Here is a 17,895-nt window from a genome sequence, read left to right as displayed (position 1 = left end):
TACACACTGTGCTTCGGTGGTGGAGAGAGTGAATGTTTGTGCATGGTGTGCCAATCAAGTGGGGCTGCTTTGTCCTGGATGGGGTCCAGCTTCTTCAGTGTTGTTGGAGCTGTACTCATCCAGGCAAGTGGATAGTATTCCATCACTAACCTGACCTGTGCCTTGTAGATGGTGGACAGGCTTTGGGGAGTCAGGAGGTGAGTTACTCACTGCAGGATTCCCAGCCTCTGACCTGCTCTTGTAACCACAGTATTTATATGGCTAGTTCAGTTCAGTTTCTGGTCAATGGTAACCCCCAGGATGATGATAGTGGAAGATTCAGTGATGGTAATGCCATTGAACATCAAGGGGGGCGATGGTTGGATTCTTTCTTGTTGGAGACGGTCATTGCCTGGCACTTGTGTGCCACGAATGTTACTTGCCACTTGTCAGTCCATGTCTGGATATTGTCCAGGTCTTACTGCATTTGGACATGGACTGCTTCAGTATCTGAGGAGTTGCGAATGGTGCCGAACATTATGCAATCATCAGTGAACATCCTCATTTCTGAAATAAAAACAGAAAATGCTGGCAAAACTCAGCAGGTTTGGCAGCATCTGTGAAGAGAGAAACAGAGTTAATGTTTCAAGTCTGTATGACTCTTCTTCAGAGCTAAAGAGAAGTAGAAATGTGATAGATTTTATACTGTTTGAGAGGGGGTGGAGCAGTGGAGCAAACTAGGTCAGGGATAGGTGGGAGCTCAGGAGAGAGCCCCACTTCTGACCTTATGAGGAAAGGAAGGTCATTGATGAAGCAGCTGAATATGGTTGGGCCTAGGACACTGCCCTGAGGAACTCCTGCAGTGATATCCTAGAATGGAGATGATTGATCTCCATCAAACGCAACCATCTTCCTTTGTGCTACGTATGACTCCAACCAGTGGAGAGTTTTCCCCCTGATTCCAGTTGTGCTCGGGGTCCCTGATGCCATACTTGGTCAAATGCTGTCTTGATGTCAAGGGCAGTCACTCTCTCCTCATCTCACATATGGAGCAACCTCCCTGAGCAAGATCTACCAGCAGACCTCCTTTGGGTCAAGGAATGGGAAACACGGGAAGTCACTAACAAATTCTTTGTGACAAACCCCATCCATTGAATGGCTTTCAACTACTACAGCGAGAGTGATTCTTGTTAAACAGGCTCAGGACAGGTCAAGTTCCCTGTGCAGCCAACCTCCATCGCTGGGCCTCAGTACAAACCTGTTATGCGCTTGTGGAGAGACACAAACAATACTACACATTACCGAGGAGTGTCCCCTCTACAGGGGACTCTCCTTAACTCAGCAAATGAGGAGGCGATCGCTTGGCTTCGGGGATTTGCATTCGCAAAATAAAACACAAAACAGGAACCCAGACACAAAGACAACACTGACACCTGCAGCTCTAACTAGTTATCACTTTAAATCAAATCAAACTTTCAGGCTGCCAGTTTACAGGGGGAAAGCATTCTGTACACAGCCTTGGGATTTAAATCCATAGAAACTGAATCAAATAAAACAGAAATATTATAAATTATTGTTAGCCATGGTTTAGTTAGCACTCTAGGCTCCAAGTCAGAAGGTTGTGAGTTCAAGTCTCACTCCAGAGACTTGAGCACTGAGGCTGACACTCCAGTGCAGTACTGAGGGAGCACTGCACTGTCAGAGGTACCATCTTTCAGATGAATTAAAGCAAGGGCCCATCTGCCCTCTCAGGTGAATGTAAAAGATCCCATGACACTAAGTTAAAGAAGAGCAGGGGAGTTATCCCTGATGTCACCCCGGTGGGCTCATGTAGCGAGGCAATATGGGTAGAGCTCCGCAATAGGAAGGGTGCAGTCACAATGTTGGGGGTTTACTATAGGCCTCCCAATTGCAAGCAAGAGATTGAGGAACAGTTATGTAGGCAGATTTTGGAAAGATGTAAAAGCAATAGGGTTGTTGTGGTGGGTGATTTTAACTTTCCCTATATTGACTGGGAATCGCTTAGTGCTAGGGGTTTGGATGGTGCAGAATTTGTAAGGTGCATCCAGGAGGGCTTCCTGAGACAATATGTAGATAGTCCAACTAAGGAAGGGGCAATACTGGACCTGGTATTAGGGAATGAACCCGGCCAGGTGGTCGAAGTTTCAGTAGGGGAGCATTTCAGGTAAAGTGACCATAATTCAGTAAGTTTCAAGGTACTGGTGGATAAGGTTAACAGGAAGTCTCTGGTTAAGGTGCTTAATTGGGGGAAGGCGAATTATAACAATATTAGGCAGGAACTGAGGAATCTAGACTGGAGGCGGATGTTTGAGGGCAAATCAACAACTGACATGTGGGGGGCTTTCAAACGTCATTTGATAAGAATTCAGGACCGGCATGTTCCTGCTAGGATGAAGGTTAAGCATGGCAAGTTTCAGGAACCTTTAGTAATGAAGGATATTGTGAGATTAGTCAAAAAGAAAAGGGAAGCATTCGTAAGGGCTAGAAAGCTGGGAACAGATGAAGCCCGTGGAGAATATAAAGAAAGTAGCAAGAAACTTAAGCAAAGAATCAGGAGGGCTAAAAGGCATCATGAAAAGTCACTGGCAACCAGGATTAAGGGAAATCCCAAGGCCTTTTATACATATGTAAAAAGCAAGAGGGTAGCCAGGGAAAGGGAGGCCCACTCAGGGACAGAGGTGGGAATCTGTATGTGGAGTCAGAAGAAATGGGAGAGATACTAAATGAATACTTCTCATCAGTATTCACCAAAGAGGACTTAGCAGTCGATTTGTCTAGGGAAGAGTGTGTAGATAGCCTGGATCATGTTGAGATCAAAAAAGAGGTGTTAGGCATCTTGAAGAATATTAAGGTGGATAAATCCCCAGGGCCAGATGGGATCTACCCCAGAGTACTGAAGGAGGCAAGGGAGGAGATTGCTGGGGCCTTGACAGAAATCTTTGTATCCTCACTGGCTACGGGTGAGGTCCCAGAGGACTGGAGAATGTCCAAAGTTGTTCCATTGTTTAAGAAGGGTAGCAGGGATAATCCAGGAAATTACAGGCCAGTGAGCCTTATGTCAGTGGTAGGGAAATTATTGGAGAAGATTCTTTGTGACAGGTTTTACTACCATTTGGAAGCAAATGGGCGTATTAGTGAGGCAGCATGGTTTTGTAAAGGGGAGGTCATGTCTCACTAACTTGATCGAGTTTTTCGAGGAAGTGACAAAGATGATCGACGATGGAAGGGCAGTGGATGTATATACACGGATTTCAGTAAGGCCTTTGACAAGGTCCCTCATGGCAGACTGGTACAGAACGTAAAGTCGCACGGGATCAGAGGTGAGCTGGCAAGATGGATACAGAATTGGCTTGGTCATAGAAGACAGAGGGTAGCAGTGGAAGGCTGCTTTTCTGAATGGAGAGCTAGTGACTAGTGGAGTTCCACAGGGATCAGTGCTGGGACCTTTGCTGTTTGTTGTATACATAAATGATTTGGAGGAAAATGTAACTGGGCTAATTAGTAAGTTTGCAGATGACACTAAGGTTGGAGGAGTTGCAGATAGTGAAGAGGATTGTCAAAGGATACAACAGGATATAGATAGGTTGGAGACTTGGGCGGAGAAATGGCAGATGGAGTTTAATCTGGACAAATGCGAGGTAATGCATTTTGGAAGGTCTAATACAGGTAGGAATTTTACAATAAATGGCAGAACCCTTAAGTGCATTGATGGGCAGAGGGATCTGGGTGTACAGGTCCACAGGTCACTGAAAGTGGCAACGCAGGTGGATAAGGTAGTCAGGAAGGCATATGGCATGCTTGCCTTCATCAGCAGGGGAATTGAGTATAAAAGCTGGGAAGTCATGCTACAGCTGTATAGAACCTTGGTTAGGCCACACTTGGAACATTACATGCAATTCTGGTCGTCACATTAGCAGAAGGATATGGAGGCGTTGGAGAGGGTGCAGAGGAGGTTTACCAGGATGCTGCCTGGTCTGGAGGTTATTAGCTATGAGGAGAGGTTGGAGAAACTCAGATTGTTCTCACTAGAGCGACAGAGATTGAGGGGCGACTTGATAGAAGTTTACAAAATTATGAGTGGCATGGACAGAGTAGATAGTCAGAAGCTTTTTCCCAGGGTGGAAGAGTCAATTACTAGGGGACATAGATTTAAGGTGAGAGGAGAAAACTTTAGAGGAGATGTGCGGGGCAAGTTTTTTACGCAGAGGGTAGTGAGTGTCTATAGTTCGCTGCCAGAGGAGGTGGTGGAAGCAGGTACAATAGTGGTGTTTAAGAGGCAGCTTGACAAATACATGAATAGGATGGGAATAGAGGGATACAGACCCTGGAAGCGCAAAATGTTTTAGTTGACGGGCAATATGATCAGCTCAGGCTTGGGAGGCTGAAGGGCCTGTTCCAGTGCTGTACTTTTCTTTGTTCTTTGATGTCCTGGCCAATATGGATCCGACCAGCAATGTCACAAAAACAGGTGATCTGGTCATTATCACACTGCTGCTGTGGGAGCTTGTTGTACGCAAATTGGCTGCCAAGTTTCCCAAATTACAACAGTGACTGCACTTCCAAAGTTTTTCATGAGCTGTAAGTGCTTTCAGACACCCTGAGTTTGTCAAAGTTGATACATAAATGCAAGATTTTCTTTCCTAGGGAAATGTTCTGCTTCCTGTGAACTGGAAATTATAAACCCATTGAAAGAGAAAGTATACCAGCCCAGTGACATTGACCAATATGTTGTGTACAGGACTCTTACTGCAGGCTCCTGAGTGTTTCAGTGAATAGGAACACACCATGTGACAAATCAGGTAGTTTATTGTGAGTTATAAATCTGTACAGAAGATTGATAAAACTGCAGACAAACAACAACACAATTTTCAGCTTACACCAAACTTTGAATTAACCAAAATAACAAAGCATTTGAAAATGATTCAAGATCTTTCCCAGAACATGAAATGAATCTTGGAAGAGTGTAAGGTGAACATATCACACCGTTATTACATTGAGGTATGATGGGCTGAGGGAACTCAGGTCTGTAGATACTCACCCCCACTCCCTCACCATACTCAGGATAGTCGTCCTCCCAGACAGGAGAGTACAAACATTCCCCATGGTATTAGTCAAACACCCGTCACCTGAAGAGGGTCTGTCTATAATTCACAGCACCAACTAAAGCAGGGTCTAATTCTCCCCCATACCCACTCCTGAGAGCTGGATGACTTTACAAGCACAGGGGGCTTAGCATTAAAATTTGGAGCTAGGATTTTCAGGGTAGACGTCAGGAAGTGACAGGAAGGTTGGTAGTGCAGGAGTCCCTGAGTATATCACACTCTCCAACCAGTATTCAGTTCTGAATACTTATGAAAGTGATGGTTGTCCTGTGGAGTGCAGCCTGGGCCAAGTCCATGGCTCCACAGATGAATCAGCTGTACAGGGGGCACAAAGAAGACTAGAAGAATAACAGTGATAGGAGATTCGATAGTTTGGGGAACAGGCAGGCATTTCTGCAGCTGCAGACGAGAATCCAGGATGTTGTGTTGCCTCCCAGATGTCAAAGTCAAGGATGTCACTGAACGGCTACAGAGCACCTTGAGTGGGGAGGGTGAACAGCCAGGGGTCATCGTCCACATCAGTACCAACGACACAGGTAGAAAGAAGGGTGTGGTCCTGCAGTCAGAATTTAGGGAGCTTGGTAGGAAATCAGCAAGCATGACCTCAAAAGTAGTAATCTCTGGATTAATCCCAGTAGAAGGTGCAAGTGAGTATGGAAAAAGGAGGATAAAGCAGATTGATGTATGACTGCAGTGCTGGAGCAGGATGGAGGGTTTTAGATTCCAGGGACATTGGGATCAATTCTTGGGGAGTTGGGATCTGTACAGGCCAGATGGGTTACACCTAAACAGAGCGAGGACTAATCTCCATGCGGGGCGATTTGCTGGTCCTACTGGGGAGGGTTTAATTAACATGGCAGGAGTGTGGGAGGTCATACGAGAGAGGAACACAGAGTTTTAGGAGAGAAAGTTAGCACTAGGGTAGCAAGTAGTAAGATGTTAGGTGGATTCAGAGTAAGAGAGAAAGACACAAAGTCTAAATTAGGGTTACAGTGCGTGTATGTGGATGTGCAGGGTGCACTAAATTAAGTTGGTGGGTTGCTGGTGCAGACTGCCTTTTAAAAAATTCTTTCATATGATGTGGCTGTGGCCAGGTGAGCATTTATTGCCGACCCTTAATTGCCCTTAAGAAGGTGATGGTGGGCTGCCTTCTTGAACCGCTGTAGTCCAAGTGAAAATATGATCTTTTGGGAATAATGTAGGCTTGGCTCAAAGAAGGTTGCAACTGGGTGTTAAATATTCCTAAATACAAGGTGTTCAGGAAAGAGAGGTCCTTCAGCATGGGCGGAAAGGACGAGCGGGGTGGGGGGATTTGGGGGGTGGGGGGGGATGGTGGTGGGGTCAGGGAGAACACTGGAGAAAGAGGGTGTCCCAGAGGGGTCAAAGACAGAATCTATTTGGCTAGAGGTAAGGAATAAAAAAACGTGCAATTACATTGCTCGGTGTAGTCTGTGGGCCACCAACTGCTGGAAAAAATGTAGAGAAACAAAATAGCAAGAAAATTACAGGGAGGTCCCAGGATTATCGATTCACTATAATGGAAGACTTTAATTATCTGAACATAGACTGGGATAGTAGTGATGTAAAAGGACAGGGAGGAGCAAGAGCTCCTACAGTGTGTTCAGTAGAATTTTCCATTGCAGTATGATTCCACTCCAATGAGAAATGAGGATTTGCTGGACCTGGTTCTTGGGAAATGAGGGGTCCAAATGGATAAAGTGTCAGTAGAGCATTTAGGGACAGTGATCATTGTATCTTAACGTTTAGGTTGGCTACGGAAAAGGCCAAATAACAATGCAGAGTAGGAATAATTTGTTAGAGCAAAGCCAACTTCAATGGGGTAAAAATGGGTCTGACCAAAATAAACTGGCATCAAAGCAACTTCAGGCCAGTCAGTTTAACCTGTTTTAATGGGGCTTTATCAATGGGGCATAGAGTACAAAAGCAAGGAAGTTATGTTACACCTGTATAAGATTAATAAGAACTTGGATAAATGTGGGTTGATTAAGGAAAGGCAGCAAAATTTTGTTCAGGGAAAGTTGTATTTAATTAACTTGCTGGAGTTTTCTGATTTGGTAACAGAGACGATTGATGGGGGTAATGCTGTTGATGTGTACATGGACTTCCATAAAGCTGCACAACAAACTTGTGAGCAAAGTTAGAGCTCATGGAATAACAGGGACGTAGCAACATGGATACAAAATTTGGCTGTGTGACAGGAAACAGAGGAATGATTAATGGATGTTTTATGGGCTGGAGCAAGGTTTATAGTTGAGTTCCCAGGAGTCAGTGTTAGGACCCCAGCTCTTCCTGATATACATTGATAACCTAGGCCTTATTGCAGGCAATAAGAAACTTAGAAATATTGCGAACTATGAGGAGGATGGTGAAGAACTTTAAAAGGGCATAGACAGATTGGTATAATAGGCGGACAAGTGGGAGATGAAATTTAATGCAGAGAAGTGTGAAGTGATTTATTTTGGTAAGAAGAACACAGAGAGACAAGATAAAATAAAGGGCACAATTCTAAAGGGGATGTAGGAGCAGAGGAACCTGAGTGTACATGTGCATAGGTCATTGGTGGTGACAGGACAGGTTGAAAGAGTGGTTAATAAAATATACGACATCCCGGGCTTTATCAATAGGGGCATAGAATACAAAAGGAAGGAAGTTATGTTAAACCTGTATAAAACACAGGTTCAGACTCAACTGGAGTAGTGTCCAGTTCTAGGCACTGCACTTTAAGAAGGACTGAAGGCATTGGAGAGATTGCAGAAAAGATTCATGAGAATGTTTCCAGGGATGAGGAACTTCAGTTACATAAATAGATTGGAGCAGTTGGGACTGTTTTCCTTGGAGAAAAAAGATTGAGAGGAGATTTGATAGAAGTATTCAAGATCATGAGGGATCTAGACAGAGTAAATAGGTGAAAGCTGTTCCCTTTGGTGGAAGGATCGAGAACCAGAAGGCGCAGTATTAAGGTAATTGGCAAAAGAAACAAAGAACCTTCTATGTTATCTCATCAAAAACTTCACACAGCGAGTGTGATTCCAGGATCTGGAATGCCTGAGAGTGTGGTGGAGGCAGCTTCAATGGTTCAATTGAGGCATTCAAGAGGGAATTGTATTACCTGAAAAGAAAGAATGTGCTATGGGGAGAATGCTGGGAAGTGGTACTAGATGTGAAGACTCGGTCACACTCCTCACTCCTGAAAGGTTCCTCCCCTGTGTGATTCCTCTGATATCTCAGGACACTCGAGGACACCACAAAAGCTTTAACACAAATCTCACACTTGATGGGTTTCTCTTCCATGTAGCTGCCCTTGTGTTAACAGAGCTTGTAACAGATGTACCTTGGTTGTTAAGAGATCTTTTGAATTTCCTCCTTAAACCTCTCTGCATCTTTATATTTCTCCCCTCCTTTAGGTCCCTCCTTAAATCCCACCTCTTTGACCATATTTTTGTTATCCCCTCCTAATATCTCCTTCTTAGTCTCGGTGTTAATTTTTCTCTGATTACGTCTCTATGCAACACTTTGGGATGTTTGACTATATTAAAGTGCTCTATAAATACAAGCTGTTGTCCTCTCACATTCGCTCCAATCCTCAAGGTACTGACCTGGGGTACAGACTGTGGACATTGATTGGCCTCTAGTGCTCTGTTCGAGTGGCCATTCAGCATGTGTAGACCCAGACAGTGAATGTTGGGAGACAATGGAGACTGTCACAGCCGAGACACATCCTGCCCTCCCCCTGACTACTCAGCTGGGGTCACTGATGAGGAACGGGATTCCTGGCTGATTCTTCCCCTCCACAGACCAGAGATGCTAAGGCTAATTGAAGTCCCTCCATTACTACCCCAGGAATGGCTCTTCCCCGGGTGCTTGTGCTGGTAGATCAGAAGCTGAAGCCTTTCTAACCACTGAGTATCTGGTGGCCTTCTTGGTCAGAGTGAGAGTCAGCGAGTGACTTGAACCTGACACGCACTGAAAAGATGCTGAGTTTAGACAGGAGCTTCTAAGCATATTGATGTCTTCTTTTGGTGACCTGGTCAAAGGTTAGCTTGGCCTTTCTGAAACGATTGGACGAATGGGTGGGACAGGCTCCAGGCAGGCACTGCTGAGATAGACAGTGCTTTGGAATGACAGCTCCCCTGTGTGAGCACTGGAGGGTAAACAACACAGACAACTCTGTGTATTGGAAGCAGGGGACCCGGCTCCAACTCCGTGTGGAGACATCCGGGTATGGTGAGAGAAGAGTAGGTCAAACAATCCTGGCACACGTCACACTGGAAGGGTTTGTTTCCCGTGTGGGTTCACTGATGTTCCAGGAGGTTCAACAACTGTGTGAAGGCTTTATTACAGAACTCACACCGATAGGGTTTCCCCCGTGTGAGTGCGTTGATGGACCAGGAGATACACTGACTGTGTGAAAGCCTTCACACACCTCACACCTGAATGGTCTCTCACCAGTGCGGATCCACTGGTGCTTCAGGAGGGTCAGAGACATCACAAAAGCTTTAATAGCAAACCTCACACTTGAAGAGTTACTCTCCTTTCTGGATGCACTGGTGTTTGCGGAGGGTCGATGACTGTAAGAATGATTTCTTGCACACTACACATGTGAATGGCTTCTCCCTCTTGTGAATATGTTGATGTACATGGAGGTTCGATGCGACCGAGAATGTTTTGTCACACACCTCACAAAAGAAAGGTTTCTCCCCTGTGTGAATCCTCTGGTGTCTCAGGAGTGTCCAAGATGTCACAAAACCTTTACCACAAATCTCACACCTGAAGGGTTTCTCCCCTGTGTGAATCATATGGTGTCTCAGAAGGGTAGAAGACGTCACAAAAGCTTTATCACAAACCTCACACCTGAAGGGTTTCTCCCCTGTGTGAAACCTCTGGTGAACCAGGAGCTTTGTGGATGTCACAAAAGCTTTATCGCAAACCTCACATTTGAAGGGTTTCTCCCCTCTGTGGGTCCTCTGGTGCGTCAGAAGGTCGGAAGAGTTGGTGAAAGCCTTCTCACACACCTCACATGTGAAGGGTTTCTCCCCCGTGTGAATCCTCTGGTGTCTCAGAAGGGTTGAAGACTTCACAAAAGCTTTATCACAAACCTTGCAAGCGAATGCCTTCTCCCCCGTGTGAATACGTTGGTGTTCGCGGAGGGCCGATGACCATGAGAATGATTTCTTGCACACCTTGCACGTGAACGGTTTCTCTCCTATGTGAATGCGTTGGTGTGCGCAGAGTGTCGATGAGTCTGAGAATGATTTTTCACACACCTGGCAGACGAATGGTTTCTCCCCTGTGTGAATGCGTTGGTGTGTGCGGAGGGTCGATGAGTGTGAGAATGACTTGTTACACACTTCACAATTGAATGGTTTCTCCCCTGTGTGAATGCGTTGGTGTGTGCGGAGGGTCGATGAGCGTGAGAATGATTTGTTACACACTTCACAATTAAATGGTTTCTCCCCTGTGTGAATGCGTTGGTGTGTGCGGAGGGTCGATAACCGTGTGAATGATTTGTTGCACACATCACACGTGAATGGTTTTTCCCCATTGTGAATGCATTGGTGCATCAGGAGGGCTGAAGACTTCACAAAACGTTTATCACAAATCTCGCACACAAATGGTTTCTCGCCTGTGTGAATGTATCGGTGATACATTTGGCCTGAAGATTATGCAAAGCCCTTGTAACGCACCTCACACTTGAACAGTTTCTCCCCACTATGAGTGTGAAGGTGATTCAGGAGCATCGATGAAGATTCAGTCAAACCTTACACTTGAGTGAATTCTCGACCATGTGGCTGGCCTTGTGTTAACAGTTGTACAACAGGTGCACCTCGTGTGTTAGGAAATTGTATGAACCTTCGGAAAGATTGGTTCTGATGGAATGCTCCACACCACTGACCAGTTTCAGATCTGATGATATGTCAAAGCTCCCCTGACCCGACCGATTTCCAGGTGATGGTTTCACTGCGCAACCTTCTCTGTGTTGAGCAATGCTGTGAAGGGACTGGATGTCTTCCCACCAGTTGTGTAGTTGTTCCTTGGGTGATGGTCAGGATCTATCTGCAGTGTCTATCCTCTCTGTATTCTCTGGTGTAGTACGGTGCAATCCCTCTGTAAAACAGGAAAAGGAAACATGATTTGCTCCAACTCCCTCTCCTCCTTTGCTGAAGGGGCTGACTCCTCAGTTAGAGACTGTCCCACAGTGAGTGCCAGTCTGCTATTCCCCTGTGTGGGGATCAGATACAAGTCCTTTCTTTTTCCTCACTTGACTGTCACACACCCTCTGTTTTCAGCAGGGACACTGGATAGTGACCAGGAGCAGACAACGTGGCTACTTTCTTTCCTCCGCCCAGACCCCCATCTTCCCAGGCACCATGAGGACAATGGAAAAGACAGTCGGGCGGAGTGTAAAACGGGCTATCAATTCACTATGAGCTCGTGTCGTGCTGGCGAAGACCAGTTTTACCCTTAGAGTATGTGTTTAATATAAAAAACACTCAGGAGAAATGTTAATTCAATAAAGGTTTTGAAATTTCTCTTGCAAAATTATTTGAAGAAAACACACTGGACAGGAAGTGCTAGGAGCTAAGGAAAATATTGCTTCAGTGTAGCGGATTGAAGGGTTCTGGTTTATCCTGGGAAATTAGATACACTGCACTCGCTCAGACTGCACATCCCAAATTCAGCTATCAGCTACAGCACTGGGCAAAACTGTCAAATCCAAGCCCAGGCTTTTGGGAAAGGCCGAGGCCTTCAGGTAAAATCTTTAAAGACATTTCAATAAATGTGTCTCCAGGTATGGCAGCTGAATTGCTCTGGTGCTGGATTAACAACCCAGAGATTGAGAGTTCAAATCCAACCACGGAAAGTTATATACATAGAATTACAGGGCAGAAACAGGCTATTTGGCCCAATTGGTCCATGTTGGTGTTTATGCTTCACAGAAGCCCCCTCTCACCCCTCCTCATCTCACCCTATCAGCATATCCTTCTATTCCTTTCTCCCTTATGGGCTGATCTAGTTTCCCCTTAAAGGAAACTTTTCTATTCACCTCGACCATTCCACGTTGTGAATGTGAATTTAATAAATTTTGGAACAGAATCAAAATAAAAACATGAAAACTTTCAGGTTGTCCTATAAACCCAAATATTGTCCTTTAGGGAAGGGAACCTGCTACAACTGCCTGGTCTGGTCTAAGTGACTCCAGGGGAGGCAGTGGCATAGTGTTATTGTCACTGAGACACAGGGTAATGCTGGGAGACCCAGGGTCAAATCCCACCACGGCAGATAGCGGAATTTGAATTCAATAAAATAATCTGGAATTAAACGTCCATGAAACCATTGTCGATCATCATAAAAACCTATCTGGTTCACCAGAATGAAGGAAATCTGCTGTCCTTACCTGCTCTGGCCTACATGTCTCTCAAATGCCCTCTGAACAAGGTCAATTAGGGATGGGCAATAAACACTGGCCTAGTCAGCAATGCCCACGTCCCATGGGTGAGTAAAAAAGTCCCACTGCCCTCTGAAGTGGCCTAGCAAACAATGATAAACAATCACTACAAAGTCCAATAATAAGAGGGAAATCAGATACATCCAGACAATCCTGGCATTGTGTCAGAATAAGATTAGGATGATCTTAGCCCAGTGAAATCTGTAAAGTCTCTCTTACCAAGGTCTGAGGACAAGTACCCAAGTGAGGAGAGCTGCCCCACAGACTGGTCAAGTAGCAGTGATACTCACTGAATCGTATTAATCTGGAAACATCCCAGACTCCTCCGTCACCATCCCTGGGTATGTCCCATCCCACTAGCAGGTGGGGAAGTCTCAATATTGAGTCTCATAGTTTCAAACAAGTTCAAGGAAAACTACCACTCTCCTCCCAACTGATGAATGAGTACTTCACCATGTTAATCATCACTAGGGAAGTAAGAATAGATCCCAAAACTGGGTATCCATGAGGTGCAGTGAGCCATCAGCAGCAGCAGGATTGTATTCCACCACAATCTCACAGCCCTCATTCCATGGTTATCATCAAACCAGTAGATAGACATGTCAGGAGCAGCATTGGATACACTTTAGAGTCCAGGTTTGAACCTAGTGGAGGTTACTCTAGAAGCTACATCCAACACCCTATCAGACAGTGCATTCCAAATCCTAACCCCATGCTATGTGGAAAAGATTTTCCTCAAGTCACCTCTGATTCTTTTGCCAATCATCTTTTATCTGTAATCTCTAGTTATTGACACTTCTGCCGATGGGAGCAGTTTCTCTTTATTTACTCCGTCTAAACCCTTCATGATTTTAAACGTCTCTAACAAATCTCCTCTTAGCCTTCTCTACTCTAAGGGAAACAATCCCAGCTTCTCCGGTCTCTCCACATAACTAATCCCTCAATCCTGGAACATTCTAGTAAACCTCTTCTGTACCCTCCAAAATTCAGTGATGGGCGTGGTGGGAGGTCTTGGAGGGATTTGAAAAGACAGGAAACATCCAGGTCCCAACACACAGACAGAACTGACCATTCACAGTCCACAGGATAATAACCAGCTCCCAACACACACACACACAACTCAACAATAGGAAATCAGTAAGAATCCTCAGACACTCTGCACCTCCCAGATAATTACACCTCACCTTCTCATATTCAGTAATGAGCCATCAACAAAAGTCAGCCTGTAAATCAGAAGGGAAATGCTTCCAATAAACACACTCAATATCCAACACACAGCTCCAGGCAAACAGTTCAGCACAAAGCACCGAGTAAACAGCTCTCTCAGCTGGATGTTCTCACACAGCATAAGGGGCATTTCCACAGCTGATTCCCCACAGGATAGTCAGGCTGCCTGAAGATTAGTGTGGATATTATGTGATGTAATTATTATAAATTGTGTTCGTTCACTCACCATCTCCTGAGTTGGTTTTGAGTCCCTACAGGAAGTGAAGCAGCTGTGGAACAGGAAGAGGAGGGAATGGGCAGAGTGGGTGGGGCTCTCTGATTGACGTCTCTCACAGCCAATCCAAATATTTCTGGAGTAACATGAGTTTCCTGAAGTTTGGGTAACTGACCGGTGAAACGGAGGCGACTTTGAGCAGCAGATCAGGTGGGGATTTAAACTTGTCATTGTCCCATCTGAATAAAACCTCACTTATTGCAGCTGCTGTCTCAGTTCCCCTGGTAAATGTTTGACAGAGATTTCTAGTGTGAGAATAACATTCTTCATCCTCGGAGACTTTCAAACTGACAACATCAGTGTGGGATGTGTAGCCTCGGATGTGTTTGAAAACAGATCAGAAGAGGAAGACCCACAGCATCCAAGGCAGTGATGACGTGCAGTGGTGGGAACAGCACCTGCACAGGAGAGAGGGGCACAGGAGAGAGGAACAGAGAATAGAGACTGGGAGAGGAGACTGAACCAGTGATTGGAGAGTGACTCTGGGAATCAGGGAGTGCCTCTCTACTTTGGGATTGACTCTGTGCTCGGAGAGTCACGCTGTAACCTGGGAGAGTGACTCTCTGCTCAGGGTGTAATCTGTGCTTAGGGAGTGACTGTAGCTTGGTGATTGACTCCAGAATTACCAACACTGAGGAAATAAGGGACACAAAGACTGTGGGACTCACAGGGGGACTGTCAGGCGGGTGGGTCGCTGCCGGAGTGATAAATGGAAGAGCTGCCCAAAATCCAACCTAGTTTCTCATGAAAAGTCATCTCGAGCTGAAATATTAACTCTGTTTCTCCCCACAGATGTTGCCTGGCCTGCTGAGTATTTCCAGTACTTTGTTTTGATTTTAAAGCACAGAAACAGACCATTCGGCCCATCTGATTTCTACCAGTGCTTATGCTCCACATGAGCTTTCTCCCTCCCTGTTTTATCCCACCCTATCAGCAGATCTATTCCTTTCTCCCTCATGTACTTACCTGGCTTCCCATCAAATACATTGAAACTATTTGCCTCAACCATTCCCTGTGGCAGCAAGTTCCACATTCTAATTATTCTCTTGGTGAAAAAGTTTCTCCTGAATTCCTCATTAGATTTATTATTGACCATCTTATATTTCTGGGCCCTAGTTTTGGACTCCCCCACACAAATGGGAACATCCTCTCTCCATTTACCCCAAAATTCTGAATTTTATAATTCATCATTTTAAAGATTTTTATTATGTTACCCCTCAGCCTTCACTTTTCTAGGGAAAAGAGTGCTAGCCTGTTCAGTCTTTCCTGACAGTTACAATCTCTCAATTCTCAATATCATCCTTATCAATGTTTTTGCACCTTCTCCAGTTCCTTTGTGTCCTTTTTCAATCTGGATATCAGAACTGTGCACAGCTCTCCAAGTGTGGTCTAACCAAGGTTCTATACAAGTTCAACATAACTTCTCTGTTTTTCAATTCTGTTCCTCGAAAAATGGGCCCCAGTGATATTGTTTGAGTTTTTAAAAAATTGCCTCGCTGACCTGCATCGCTACTTTTAATGAACCGTCATCAGATTGTGACTCTACACAAGCTCACTGCAATGGATGTTCAGTGGTATCTGGGCACAGAACAAGGAGCAGCTTTCACTCACATCAAACAACTAGTGACGACAACACCAGTGCTGAGGTACTATGATGTCAATGGTGAAGTCACCCTGCAGTGAGATGCCAGTGAAACAGGAGTTGGAGCAACCCTCATGCAGCAAGGACAACCAGCTGTGTTTGTATCCAGAGCGTTAAAACAAACTGAACGACACTATACACAGATTGAGAAAGAGAGCCTGGCTATTGTCTTTGCTTATGAGCATTTCAACCAGTACCTGTTTGGGAGAGAGAAAGTGATGGTGCAGTCTGAGCACAAACCATTTCAAAGCATCTTTCTCACACTGTTTCTATTTGCTGCAAAGTGTTTATTTTATTTCATTTGTAAAGATATCATTTGGAAATGAAGACCTGAATACCTTCAAGATTATTTGTGCAATGTGCGTGTGTAGGGACAGAAAAAAATTGGGACAGACGAGAAAGAAACAAAAAGTGTTTTTGTTCAGTATGATCATTTTCTTTACGGACTATTTATATGGAGTAACTTGCAAACAAAAAGGGGGATGTTTGGATAAATCCCTTTGTAAACTGTGGCTTCCCATATTAATGTGACCTCTGATGTCATCATATGTAAATAAAGGTTTGAGGGCAGGAACCATTTAACACACCACATGGAACATTGTTTAAAATTCAAATTGCTCCAAATATGAACAAAATGAGTTTCCTGAAGTAAAAACAGAAAATACTGGAAAAACTCAGTGGGCCTGGCAGCATCTGTGGAGAGAGAAACAGAGTTAACATTTTGAGTCCGTATGACTTCTTCAAAGCTGAAGAGAGGTAGAAATGTGATGGATTTTATACTGTTAAAGAGGGGTGGAGCAGGTAGAGCAAAATAGAAGGTCATGGATAGGCGGGAGCTCAGGAGAGATTTAACAGAGATGTCATGGACACAAGTCAGAGGGAGTGTTAATGATAGTTTTAAAGACCAAAGAAGGTGCTGATTGTGGCATAAAGGTTTTTATTTCAGATTTCCAGCATCTGCAGTATTTTGCTTTCTATGAGTTTCCTAAAGCTTGGAAAATTGACCGGTGAAACAGAGGCGACTTTGAGCAGCAGATCAGGTGGGGATTTAAACTTGTCATTGTCCCATCTGAATAAAACCTCACTTATTGCAGCTGCTGTCTCAGTTCCCCTGGTAAACGTTTGACAGAGATTTCTAGTGTGGGAATAGCATTCTTCATCCTCGGATGTGTTTGACAACTGACAACATCAGTGTGGGATGTGTAGCCTCGGATGTGTTTGACAGCAGATCGGAAGAGGAAGACCCACAGCATCCAAGGCAGCGATGACGTGCAGTGGTGAGATCAGCACATACACAGGAGAGAGGAGCACGGGACGGGGAGAAACTTTCTCATAGCTCTCCTCCTGACTCTCTGTAGATAATCTGGGGTGGTTAGAATTAGGTTGAAACTAAAGAAGTTAGTTTTTATTAAAATAAATCCATTAAAGCTTAGGGTCTTGATTGAGTTAATAACACAAGGTTAAGGAAGCCATTTTGAGACTAAAGCTCGTGACTTCTTCGGCCATTTTTTATCCTGTATTATTGTCAATACATTGAGATTAATTCAAAGCCTTGAATAAGCTTTGATTGAGTTATGTAATCAATGAGTTATGTTATCAACAACCTATTTAATCAATGATTTTTGATTGACATATTTTTGATTTATCCATAATAATCAAACAACAGGAATGATTCATTTTGAGTAATGTAAGTTTTAATCTCTCAATTTTGCATATGAGAGCAGTTTTCAGTTAAAGTATGAGGACATTGCAAGAAAACTCCATGAGATGTGAACACTAAGACATTGAGGTATCTCATCCTCATGAAACAGGCTTTGTTCAAAATCAGATTAAACCTAGTAGAGTAAAGAAGTCATTGTTATTTGTGGGTGATATATTTCTGTCCTTTTGAACTGGGTGTCATCAACTGGAAGGTGTAATTAAAAAGCAATTAAATCAGCTCAGTGACAGTCAAGAACAATTTCCTGGATATTATAGGGGTCGTGGTAAAACTCCTCTAATTATTCTCCCCAACAAGAGAACTGGAGTAGGGGCTCGTGACTCTTCAATACAGAACTTGAAGATGATTCAAGTTTTGCTCTTTTGAATAACCAATACAATTCAAGTTTTAAACACACACAAATTTGTTCTCATAAGAAAGCATGCAATTGCGGTGGTTATACAAACAGTATAAATCCCAAAA

General features: G+C 44.3%; 1 protein-coding gene across 1 annotated transcript; it reads right to left on the bottom strand.

Moving 5' to 3' along the window:
- Positions 1-7,454: 7,454 nt before the first annotated feature.
- LOC144695844 (uncharacterized) lies at positions 7,455-11,043 on the bottom strand. The gene has a single exon (XM_078566873.1). The coding sequence runs from the start codon at positions 10,769-10,771 to the stop codon at positions 9,647-9,649; it is 1,125 nt and encodes a 374-aa protein (XP_078422999.1). The 5' UTR covers positions 10,772-11,043; the 3' UTR covers positions 7,455-9,646.
- Between the last annotated feature and the right edge of the window lie 6,852 nt (positions 11,044-17,895).

This window comes from Cetorhinus maximus, chromosome 21, assembly GCF_964194155.1.
Source record: "Cetorhinus maximus chromosome 21, sCetMax3.hap1.1, whole genome shotgun sequence".
Taxonomy (NCBI): Eukaryota; Metazoa; Chordata; class Chondrichthyes; order Lamniformes; family Cetorhinidae; genus Cetorhinus; species Cetorhinus maximus.
The sequence above is the reverse complement of the archived record's forward strand: the minus strand, read 5'-3'. Positions and strand labels throughout refer to the sequence as shown.